Source organism: Amphiura filiformis, unplaced genomic scaffold (genome assembly GCF_039555335.1).
Source record: "Amphiura filiformis unplaced genomic scaffold, Afil_fr2py scaffold_596, whole genome shotgun sequence".
In the NCBI taxonomy this organism is placed as follows: Eukaryota; Metazoa; Echinodermata; class Ophiuroidea; order Amphilepidida; family Amphiuridae; genus Amphiura; species Amphiura filiformis.
In genome coordinates, this window is record NW_027306060.1 from 235,629 (window position 1) to 248,536 (window position 12,908).

The window sequence follows — 12,908 nt, forward strand, 5'->3', positions numbered from 1 at the left end:
GGTGTGGATTTGTTTCCAAAGGGGGGGGGGGCAATATGGTAATGTATATATCGTCCATTTGTGTTACAACAAAAGAGCATGGTGTGAGGATGTTTGAAAAAAAAAGAAGCCTATATACCCGCCCGACCCAACTTCAGAAGATCATCCGACCATAGCACAGGGTTTTTTCGTCCCCTTCAGGCATAATGTAAGGCATAAACTACTTGGTCTCTTTCCATTTCTTTTCCTTGGACAAACATTTTATTTAACAGTATACTTTTAAATCAAAATCTTTCACCAGGACATAGGGCGCCAAAGCGACATGGCGACCTGGAACGGGGAACCTGATCCAGAAGACGTCCAAGACAGGTGGCAAGATGATGATGATGATGATGATATCCAGGCTTCATGGAGTACAAAAGAAAGAGTACCACTACCAGCCATTGGTGATTATGGAACTGGGATTGATATCCTCACAGAGCAAAGAACACCTGTAAAGCATACAGATGAAGAACAAAGTATGTCTTCATAATGACCATGGCACCTGCCTGAGGGCGCCTGTTAAGAAATAAAGTATACACTTGGGTAACCAATTGCAAAAAAGTTAGGAAGAGTGGCAAATAACGTTTGGTCCAGCATAACATTTCCGAAACGAGGCATTAATTAGAGGTCTTTTATATTACCATTACCATATTCATTCCAAGAAGCGCCCATGCCCCAATAAGTGCCCACCCAGGGTATTTTCAATTTGCTAAAGGGTACCATTAATGTTGAAGTGACAGATAGACGTTGATACAGTGAAATAGCTGGAGGGGACTACAAGTCCTGTGTAAACTTGCAATACATTTTCTGCTACTAGAACGTCTCAGGACCCTTTTATAACCTACGTCAATTTGTCTCTAATAAACGCCCCTTATGAAAAAATTAGGTAAACCAGGTAAAAAAAATAAGCGCCCACGCAAAATATCTTTGTTAAGCACCCTGGGCGCTTATTGAAATGAATACGGTACAATAATTCCCATTAGAAACGATATGCTAGTACCATTTGCCAGCTAGCGGTGTTCCACAAAAATAATGTGACCTCATATCCCTTTGTGGAGCAGTGGAAGCAACTTTAGGTCGATCCTTCATGTAATTATTTTGTGTAAGCTAATCCTAAGCCTTTTCATAAGACTAAGCCTAATCCTAACCTTATGCATTATCATAACCTTAACCCTAATCCTAACCCTGATTTTGTGTAAAATTACATGGAGTAAAACTTCAGAACAAACTGCTGCCACTGAAATCCTAATCCTAACCCGAATTTTAATTCTAACCCTAAAACTAACCTCTAAATCCTAATCTCTTGACTTTCCAGCAGTTATTCTAAATTCTTAATGCCGTCTATCTATATCGATATAGGAACTGTGGAAGCCCTGGAAGACTTGTCAATAAATGCACCTTATGACCCTGATGATGATGCTGAAGAAACTGAGAGCAGCAATTCAGATGATGACAGCATTGATGAAGATGGCGTGGTTGGTATGAGCTGTATGGACTCTGATGGTGATGAATCGTCAGATTCTTCCGAAGATGAAGATGATCAACCAATAGTCCAAATGAAGGTATGACATGCAGGAATACAAATGTAACCTGCTACCATGAAATGAGCATAAAGACACTAGTTATAGTTTGATCAGCTCATAATCCGCAGGGGGCCTTATACCCGGGGCTAATAACATCGCGGATTACAAATATATTTTATTTTTTTAATTGTCTTGTGACATTTCGCCAAGAGAATCACAAATTATTATTTGAAGCCCTATACTTTGTCTACTTTATTTAGCACACACAATATAGACCAGACAGGTCAACTGTATCACTCTTAACATGGGTCTACTTTTTGGCGTAGTGGTAAAAGCCTAACAATTCCAGCTGATTACGAGCTGATGAAAGTATAGTAGTTTTGAGACATCCTGTATGTAAGTTGATGTTCTTTGTTTGCCATGCACCTGTGTACAAACCAGTAGCATGTCCTTTGCGAATGGCCCATTGTGCCCCCATTCACAAAGGACATACAGACATACTATTTTGCTTGATGAATTGATGTACACATGTGAAACAAAGAACACCAATGCAGCAGCCAGGGCTTCTCGAAACTACCAACTTGCGACTTTACCCTCATTTTGCGGTAGTAGGTCTTATATCATGTAAAATTAGAATAGAGGAAGGGGAAAACAACAGGAAAGCTACCACTAATATTGTAAAGGGAAGGGTGTTAAAACATAACCTGCAGGCCGGGCTGCAGGCATGGAAGCAGAGCTTGTGGTGCCTTGCAGTTGCCAATTTCTGGAGAGATTCCCTCAGAATCAACAAATTTGGCAATGAAGAGATAAATAACCTATTTCCTAGTACCGTATTTATCCCAGGGTACTTAGCAAAGGAATTTTGGCTGGGCACTTATGTTTCTGACATGATGTTGTTTACATAATTGCAAAAATCACCCAGAATATGGATTTTATATATGTGTAGATTTGTTTGATACGTGTTGTTGCATGGATCCTGCACATAATGATAGAGGATCATATTATGTAGTAAAGTTGCTGGATAGGCGGTTAAAGGAAGGTGACCTGATATATTTTGGAAAATCAAATTCTTTAAAACTTATGTATAACATAAAATGTTTTCCCTTTCAAGCATTCATACAAAAAGATCATGTAAATGTTCATTGTAAATGTGACTAATTCTTCATGGAATTACTGACATTTAAGACAGCGTAAAACTGGTAGTCTTCAGTGTTTTTATTAATGATGATCATCATGATCACGTAATAAATAGATATCAAATGAAAGATCCTATTTTTCTCATTAACATACTGAAATAAGGAGTTCAAGTCGGTGTATTTCGAAGATATCATCAAAAACTGCTGAATTAGTAAAAATGTGGTATACCACATTTGAGACTAATTCAACAGTTTTTTGGCGATTTCTTCGGAAATATACCGATTTGGAGCATCTAATTTCAATATGTTAATGAGAAAAAATATGAGCTTTCACCTGATACCAAAATCTGCATTTTGATAGGGTAAAATTGGGGATGAGGCTGTCAATCAGATCAACCACCTTTAATTAATTGAAGTATCTTTTATCAAGTTGTTCTTCATGTGTGTAAAGTTTCAAAAATGGGAAATGATCTTTGTTTCTTTGTAATCTGGGGGTTTGGGGTGTGCACCTGTGTAAATGACCTACAATCCTTGAAAAAAGTCCTTGGAACATTTTAGGCATCTTTAGTAAAATCAAATATGTATTTCTAATGTGGATAAAAATGTTCGTTGGTATTATAAGAAAGCTGGACCTTTGATTTTGCAAGATTTGCCAAAAACTACAGGGGAAGAGCCCCCTTACACATGCACTCTGTGGATCCGCTGCTGCATTAATATTTTAATTTTGTCCAGATATACAGAAAAGCACAGGAAGCATGCCAGAATCTGTACATCAATGCACCAAGAATGTGAGTATATAGGATTTCTCCACTTGGCCAGGAAAAACCCCTGTTTTATTGGCGGACAACCGGAATTTCCAAGTAGAGTTGGTCGGTCAGGATTTTTTTCTTGAGGCTAAGATAACCCTTTTTTTGGTCAATATGAGTTTGTTTTAAATAGAACCACATGATTCGTGCGTGATAATTGCTTTATAACATAATTATGTGATGCGATCAAGCAAAATCAGTTGGAACTCGGAAATATTGATTTTGAAATATAACCAAACAAAGGAAATATTTCCTTTTGTTTCCTCTTGTTTTGAAAAATCTTTAATTATATATCTTTGGAACTGGTTGTTCAATTTCAATGGAGTTTTCTGCAAAATCCAGCTTTGTAAATGCTTGTTATCCTATAAAAACTGAAAATTTAATATTTCCGAATTCCGACTGATTATGCTTGATCGCATCACATATGAGGAATAATGTTGTAATTGTCGGAGACTTCCTTTAAGGGATCTAAAATGGCGTTTATTGCGTTTCGACAGTATTTTTGTGGGACATGAGAGCACCTCAGACCTATCGAATTGCATTCTGAATCTGAAGCATGTCTTTCTGATATCAAATAATTTTCATTTTTGAAAGTCACAATATAATACAAATTTTATGACAAATTATAAAAATTTGATATTTTTCAAATTTTTGATATATAACAGTCCTCGAAGTAAATTATATAAATCTAATGACATATTCTTAAAAAAGTGTATGTAGCAGGGAGGAAAAGCCGACGGTCAATTGAAAATTTTGACCTTTCATATTGAAGATATGGATTTTTTTCCCAAAAGACCTAATTTTTTTGGTGTTTTGGGAAAAAATCCATATCTTCAATACGAAAAGGTCAAAATTTCAATTGATCGTCGGCTTTTCATCCCACCTACATACACTTTAAGAATAAATCATCAGATTTATAAAGAATACATCAAGTACTATTAAATATCAAAAATATCAATTTTAATGATTTGCCATAAAATGTGTATTAAATTGCTAATTTCAAAAATCAAAATTATTTGATATCAGAATGACATTCTTCGTATTCAGAATGCAATTCGATATGTCTGATGTGCTCTAATGTCCCACAATAAATACTGTCCAAACGTTCATACCCCAGCCCTTAAATACACGCAATTTGCAAACTTTCTCTGACCATGTTGCATTGCGTTTATGATTCATTGGTGCATGGGACAAGGTAGATAGATTTCCTGTTCACTTTGGACCCAGAAATATACCAATTTTTCAAGAAATTTGGACCCATTGATATACCAAAAGTCAAAATTTTTGGCCAAATTTAACCAAAATTGTCTTAGTTTTTACAAATTTTTCCAATGTTTTTGGAAAATTTCAAAATTTTGGCTAGATTGAGCTAATTTTTAAAACTTTTTTTTTTGAGCATTGTCCAGGTTCCAGGGGGGTACTCAAGTTTGATTTTGGTAGGGATGTGCCACTGAGAATTTGAAAGTGGACCCAGAAATATACCAATTTTTCAAGAAATTTGGACCCATTGATATACCAAAAGTCAAAATTTTTGACCAAATTTAACCAAAATTGTCTTAGTTTTTACAAATTTTTCCAATGCTTTTGGAAAATTTCGAAATTTTGGCTAGATTGAGCTAATTTTGAAAAAATTGAAAAAAGGACCCATTCATATACCAAAATTGGCTTAGAAAAAGGGGTAATTGATATACCAAAAGGCCGAAAATGCTACCCATATTAGCAGCACATCCGCGTATGGTCGTTTGTACTAAGTACCCCCCCTGGGCCAGGTTCCCCCCTTTCAACAACTGCCACATTTGTCTGATTTTCATATGATATTTCACTATGAAGACAGCACATTTTATCACTAGTGTAAATATCCATGATACAATTCTTATAATGCTGGTCTAATGCACTATCCAATTCCTCCTCCCCCCATCCCATGGAATTTGGGGGGGGGGAGCATGGGGGAAGAACTTGATCTGCCCCCCCCAGATGAAGACAGCACTTTTTATCACTGGTGTAAATATCCAATTCTGACAAACCTGGTTTAATGCACTATCTAATTCTTCTCCCCCCCCCCACCCCATCCCGTGGAATTTTTTTTTGGGGGGGGGGCTTGGGGGAAGAACTCTTGTCCCCTAGTAAATCCAATAAATTTCCACTTTTTGTGACAATTTTGTGCAAAACTTCATGATCCCCCCAGAAATTCATTTTCACTTTACCCCATGCTCCCTCCCCTGAAAAAAATAATTCTTGGTGCTATCACTGAAAATGTGGTCCACGAGGGGCACATCATAAATTTTGGTGGCTATGTTACCCCCCCCCCCCATGTTTAAACTGGTTTTGATCCCACAAAATGGAAAATGCAAAATTAATGTTTATTCCATTGATGCTCCATTTGCATCACTTGTTTATTTACATTGTGGCCTGACGAACCCAAAGCCTATTATGCGGTGGTCACATGCGAAGGTCGCAGCGTGTCACATAAACAGATCTTTGGTGTTGGCTTTCAGTGCATTTGCATACGGATCACATGTGTTGTTTTCACAAAGGCTGTATGTTGGACCCAATTTTAACTGGTGACTTCACTGGAAAAAGGGCTATTATATTTATATTATTATTTATATTTATACCCAAGTCAGGTATTTATGTAAAGTGGTGCAAATATGTGGCCCAGTCTGACAAAACCAGGAACAAGTCACATTTTTAACATTTTATGATTTTAATTAAAATAATACCAAAAGTATACAAATAGCATTAATACTTTTCAAGATATGGATAATTTTGTAAATGATACCTTGATATTTTCGCCAAGTTGCTATTCTGAGCAATGGGCTAATTAGTTTCCTGCCTTACTAAGGATTGAATAGGGATTATCATAATTTGATTGTTAATTATTGATTAAATAAACCTTGTTTTAATAAGTACTTTCAAGGATTTGATAGTCCACGTATAGCATGTTTCTATTGAGCATTCGGAATTTTTCCAGTGAAATTGTTAACCGGGTAATAGCGGAGAATGACTGCTAACGGTCAATTTCTATTGGGGACTGTTATCCGGAAAATGCAAGCAGCCGTGGCCCGATTGTCACACTTCGTGACTTTGCCGGAGAAAGGTCATATCTCAGGTCATTGCAAGTCTTGTATGGTTGACGATGGCGACTCGTAACTTGTTCACTTATGGGAATTTTAACATGTTAATTCTACCTTCAAATGAATCTTGGAAGATAAATCTGTCCATGCTACACAGAAAAGATTAGCCTAGCCTACAAATTACAAAACATGTTGTATTATTGAAGTTGTATGCCGGCTTACTCTCGACCTACACACACTTTACACCGCTGTAATCACTGAACATGCTGAAACCTTCTTGGGCCCTTAGGCCTATTCCTTCAGTTGTCCAAGCGAAAAGAGGATTTTCAGCCATGATTTCTGATTTATTAATAATCTATACCTTAATTTATGCCTCTTTTAACAATGTTTACAAATTTTTTTTACTCTGAACAAAAGTTGTATGTGGTATTCGTCAGCTCAGCTCCAAACACACACAGCTGATGAAATGGTAAACAAAACAGAACACACGTTGCGATCATGTGACCGTGTCAATTTCCGGTTTCTCTCCTGTAAGCGCAGTCTGTCGGAACGATGCGTTATCCAGATAATTTCACCGCAATTATCCTACTAAAAGTAGGATAATCTCCCTGGAAAACTCTCGCTGCTATTATCCGGAGAATAGCGGAGAAGGTCAGTTTCTATTGGGCACAGTTAATCTCTTAGCCGTTTTTTTTTTCCGGATAATGCCCCCAATAGAATTACGCTATAGTCCCACAGTCAAATACCATGAAATTAAGAATGCAAAAATTTGATTTTTTTTATGGGAATGTCATCTTTAAAGCCTAAAGGCCTATAACTCAAAAACATGTCTAGCGACTTGTTCCGGGTTTTGTTAGAGCTGGTCACATATATTACATGCTATTTTTAATTTTTTACTGTTTGAACTTTGATATTTGAGTATCTTGTCTGCAAAATGGAAAATGGAGCTTGAAAATGCAATTACATTCAAGTCAAATCTGTAACCATGGGCTATTCCAGTTGAAACCAATATACCCCATATGGAAGACATGACCTTAATCTCCCACACATGGGGTGTGTAAATTTCAAATGGAGTCATCAGGTGGGGGTGCAGATTTCAAATGGAGTCATCCATTCAGGTAAACCCCGGGGAGGTAAACTCATTTGAAATTTAGACTCCCTGTGTGGAAGATTATATAGGGCATGTCTTCCATAGGGGTGTAAGGATTATAATTGGAATCTATTAGCCCAGTACATACATATCCAGGGTGCTCAAAATTAAAGCTACCCCCGTATGTATAAAAGTTGTAAGCATCCATGTGGATTGACTTTCAAAAATGACCCTAAGCTAGGATGTTGAAATTTTCTCAAACTAACCCAAAGTGAGGATTTTACTCAAATAAAAACACCCTAAGCGACTAATTGGTTTGAAATGTACCCCTAAACAAGGATAGACATTGCGTGTGTTGGTATGAGTGTCATTCAGTGATGATGATCAGCTATTCCTGGCGCTGTTGAAGTCGGCTCCAAATTTTTAAAATCTGGTTTGTAAAATTGCTCGAAAACCACTCTTTTGTGCCGAATAACTTGATAAATATGTCACCACTAATGGCCGTTAATTGGGTAATTTTAAAAAACTACCCTAAGTGAGGATTGTTCTTTAAAAAAGCACCCCTTCTTCTCGTAAAATGAGTGTTTTGAGACCTTAATCGCAGATCCTCGTTTTGTTTTTCAAAACCACCCTTAATCTGTGTTTTCTTAACCGCGAATGCTTACCAGTATAATTCTGAGTGGCCCCTCAGGAGCTACCCTAAACTTTAAAGTTTGTCTTTCAAAATTGGTGATTTTTAAGCGTCCTTTGTCAGATGATTTAGTACTTTCGTAATAGGTAAAATAAGATTATGAATAATTCAAGTTGTCAGTGGCGGCACCACAGGGGGCATGGGGGAAAATGCCCCCCAGTCAGAACTCTTGCCCCCTGTTGCCCCCCAGAAAAAACCCAAAATGACGGAAATTTCCACTTTTTTGCGGTAATTTTGCCCCCCCTGAAATTCACTTTTCCCCTAATGCCCCCGAAAGAAAATTCCTGGCGCCGCCACTGCAAGTTGTCCTCAGTTGTTTTCTGAAAATATTTGGAAATTGACTCAGAATTAACTTTCATTGGCCTTACTGTTGTTGTATTTAATTCTCAAACACAACATGTACATAAATTTGAAAGGACCAACTGCATCCTACAAGTGCAGATGATGCTTGTACACTACCCACTATTTGAAAAAACTTCAACCAATCAGACAGCATAATATTGTTACTAAGCAGCAGGGCACTCAGGTTAGCGTTTTTTTGACGTACACAGTTATTACGCACACGCGTAAAGGCATGTACACATTTGTCTAAGAATTAAAAATAACAACAGTAATTATATATTACAACAGTTCACAGGTATAGCACTGGGTTCCTGAAGTTCTCTCTTAAGATTTTGCCAAAACAAATTGTACTCCCCATGTTCATCAGTTTCCCATATCAAATACTGTCCATAGCGGAGCAATTGGCGTAGCAAACAAGACTGCCTATCACATGGAATTTCCTCAAGGAAGACAAAGGTCAAGGTATTGTTATCTTGTGCCCGTCTTTGCCGTTGCGTAATGATGTTCAATTCCATACAGCAATACCTGTCCTCAAGAAATTGAGGCGACAATAGCACTAGAATTTTACGACTGTTTTGAATGATTTCCGATAGTGTACCACTCCCGTTTAAAACATCTCTGATTCGCAGGGAAAGTCTGAAATTTTCTGCAACTGCAATATTGGGTAAAAGTTCACCATCTACCCATTGTTGGTCGTTAATGTGGTAGCATACGTAAGCGTCATATTGTGAATCGTTCGGGAGATCAGTGTCCACACTGTAATTTTCGGTGAGAACGGCAGAAGCATCGTTCATGAGTTGATAACTCATATACCGTCTGCGCTGACGATATAATAATGCGAAAATAATGACCAACATTACGAGTAGGCTGCAGCAGGCACCTGCAGTGACGTAAATCCAAATATATAATTTGCAGTCCAAGTTGATTTCAGTAATGCTTAGCCCCTCCCACATCGATTGTTGTGATTGCGGCCCTTCACAAAGGTAACTGTCCGGGTAATGTTGAAGATAAACGACTCGATCCGTCTTTATCCACCTGTTCAATGCTTGGTTGTCGCAGTCGCAGTACAGGTGATTGTACATTAAGCCCAACTTCCGCAATTTAGGATGATTCAAAATGGATACCGAGACATTTTTTATATAATTATGACTCAAATCCAAAGTTTCCAAATTCGGCAGATTTTGCATGTAATTCATATCAATTCCCTGATATTCATTCGCTATTATGCCGCTATAATTGAGATATACTAGATTTGCATAGGATATTCCAGGCAATATAATGGGACTTGGAAACATGAACGCATTGCCACTCAAATCAAGATATTCTAATAATACCAAATTATTGAAGAACTGAGCCAGTTTGTCATTGAAATCCCTGATATCACTTGAAGTGATAGCTAGAGTCTTCAGTTTTGGTACATTGAAACTAGTTAGTGGATACCCACTCTCATAAACATTCAAGTGCGCCAAATACAAGTGCTCCAAATTAGGTGCATTAAACCGTTGTAATCCGGAACCAATATACGAGTATGACAAGTCAAGAGTTTCAAGAAAAGGGCATTCAAAACTCATTGCAAAGTTGTAATTCGAATAGTCTTGTCTGTTACTGCCATCAAACAATTCAAGATTAGGAAATAAATGACAAACCGTTGTGATATTGGACATCGGAGAAGGGGGACCTTGATTTTTTGTCAGGAATATCTTTTTCAAATTTGGCAGTGTGCATGAAATATGAGAACGAGGGGTGCTTGGTTCAAACCAATTTGATATATCTAATGTTTCTAGAGCAGACATTGAGCATATATTACTTTCAAAATAATCCAGGTAATATTCTCTGTTCTGAGAAAAGTTCAATGTCTTCATGGTGTTGTAACTGTCGGATAAATTCAATTTGGCGTGGATTTCATCAAATGATGATATATGTAACTCGTGCAAATCGTACAGGCCTCTGAAGGTGTCTTGATCAATAAATATGTAGTAAAAATTTCCACATACATGTAATTCTTGAAGAGCTGGAAACCATTGAAATGGCGAACCATCAAAAGTAACTCTTTTATCATTGTTCAAATATTTCGAGATAAATTCTATTTCAAGTTCATGCAATGATATGTTCGCTAATGGTTCAAATGTTGGTGTCCGTATGCGTATATCTACGCCCTCTATGTCGGTATAGAAGGTCAGTGACAAGTGCTGAAGTGATGAGTTTGAATAGTTAAAAGCTTGCACAGCTGACTCCAAATCTGGGTAAATATCTGTGTGAAAACTTGTGAGATTCCCAAATAGATCAAATAAAATGTCTGGTACTCCTGTTTGTTCATATCGTTGAGAACAGGGCTTAGAGTAGTGTAGCGATTTCAGAGGAACATATTCTAAACATTCATCGCCAAGACTGACATTAACTCCACGCAGTTCCAAAGTGTTCAATGCTCGTAGCGAACATAAATCAAATCTTGGACATTTCACTGTGCCTGCATCCAAAACTTTCAGGTGCTGTAGAACAGTTTGATCGGCGAAAAGATGTTCAACTTTAGCACAGTCTGAAAAAAAATTGGTAGTCAAATTGATTTCAAGATGAAGCACGGATGTGATTTCAGAAAATGGCTCATTGGCAATATGGTGTAAATTGCTGCCAAATTCGACGGAAAGATCCAATAGGCTTTTGAGTCCGATAAACACAGTTGCAGCTAGAGTTGATATGTGATTATCAATCAACTTCAACACCTGCAGTTTGCCTAGCCCATGGAATGCCCGATTTTCTATGATGGATATATTATTTGAGGACATGTCTAATTGAAGCAGATTACTAAACTTGAGGAAAGTATCATTGCGGACAATACTCAGGTGATTATTTGATAAGTCGTGTAACTCAATAGCAGTGGTGTTAACATGAGGCAATGGTGGAATACAGACTAACTTCCTGTTAGCGCAATCCAGATTGGTATAGTCCCATACTTTACACACTAAGTTTCCGCTTGGGTTGGTGCATGGTAACTTCTTTGTTGCTCCACACACTGGAATCAACAAAAACATTGAGACCAGTTTCAGTATGTGCAGTTTTTGAGCCATTTTGAGACGGAATAGTTGCATTTGCAAGAGAGAAATTCATCCGCAGTGCCAATCTCGCTGTTCAAGTTAAAAGTGAAAAATACATGAGCACTGTGAAACTGTCTAGATACAAGCCGGATGTGTACCAATGTATGTATACTGCATTATGGAAAAATTTTCACAGGGGTTTAATTTTCATTGTTTAACCCCCTGAACACTACCTGCAGATCTAACATTACCTCTGATTGGTCAATAACGTGATATCTTCACTTTAATTACCAATCAGAATGGAGATTTACAAATAATTCACCCAAATTTTTTTGTGTGGTGAAATTATTTTAACAATGTTGCTGATGGGTCAAATTGTTAATAGAAACTTATTTTTGGCCAATAAGCAGGTAGTTCTCATGGGGTTAAACATGCACCCGTGAATTCAAAACCTTGCAAAAATATTTTCAACCCATAGACTTCAATAGAGTATGTATAGCCCTTTCAAATCCTGAATAAAATATAAACCATGAAACTATTCAAACCAGTTAAAATTGCGAAAAATTAGCCCTGCGAAAATAACTTATTGATACAATACTGTACAGATATAGACATGCACTATAATTCAAAGGGGCGTTTGTCAGGTTTTCTGAAGAGGGTGCATGCCCTCAATTACCAAAAAAAATATGCACATGCAAATATAGCACACTACTATGTCAACATGTGGCTTAAATGGAATCCGACAGAAGCTGTTTTGTTTCATGTTAATTTTTTAGTTCATGTCCAAATATGGAACAAAAATGCCAGCCCTTCACAATGCATGATTCCTATCCTTAAAGATAAAATTGAATTGAGAGCAGCAATGGCGTAACTAGATTTTTGCATTTGAGGGGGCATGCAGCTGGGTGAAAATCTGCTTGGGGTGGATGGGGGAGCAAAATAATGGGGATTGCATAGCTGGGTGAAAATCTGCCTGGGTGGGGGATCGAATAGCTGGGTAAAAATCTGGTTTTGATGTGATTCAGAGGGCTAAATATGATCAAGAAAACAAAATTAACTGAAAATCTGACATAGCCTCTTTAATGCGCAAAAGTCTGAATTGAATTGAACTGAGTTGCCTGCTCAAAATAGTATCACATAGTACAGGCATCAACAGTTGTACATGTACAGCTGAGTAAATAGGAAAAGTTCAT

General features: G+C 37.4%; 1 protein-coding gene across 1 annotated transcript in view; it reads left to right on the plus strand.

The window, feature by feature from the left end:
- Nucleotides 1-370: 370 nt before the first annotated feature.
- The window catches only part of LOC140145734 (probable ATP-dependent RNA helicase DDX60), a 79,144-nt gene continuing 66,606 nt past the window's right edge, over nucleotides 371-12,908 (plus strand). The window contains exons 1-3 of the mRNA XM_072167415.1: nucleotides 371-497; nucleotides 1,381-1,583; nucleotides 3,413-3,468. Of these exons, the coding sequence (XP_072023516.1) occupies nucleotides 1,503-1,583; nucleotides 3,413-3,468 (137 nt within the window). The 5' untranslated portion in view covers nucleotides 371-497; nucleotides 1,381-1,502. The remainder of the gene's footprint in view (nucleotides 498-1,380; nucleotides 1,584-3,412; nucleotides 3,469-12,908) is intronic.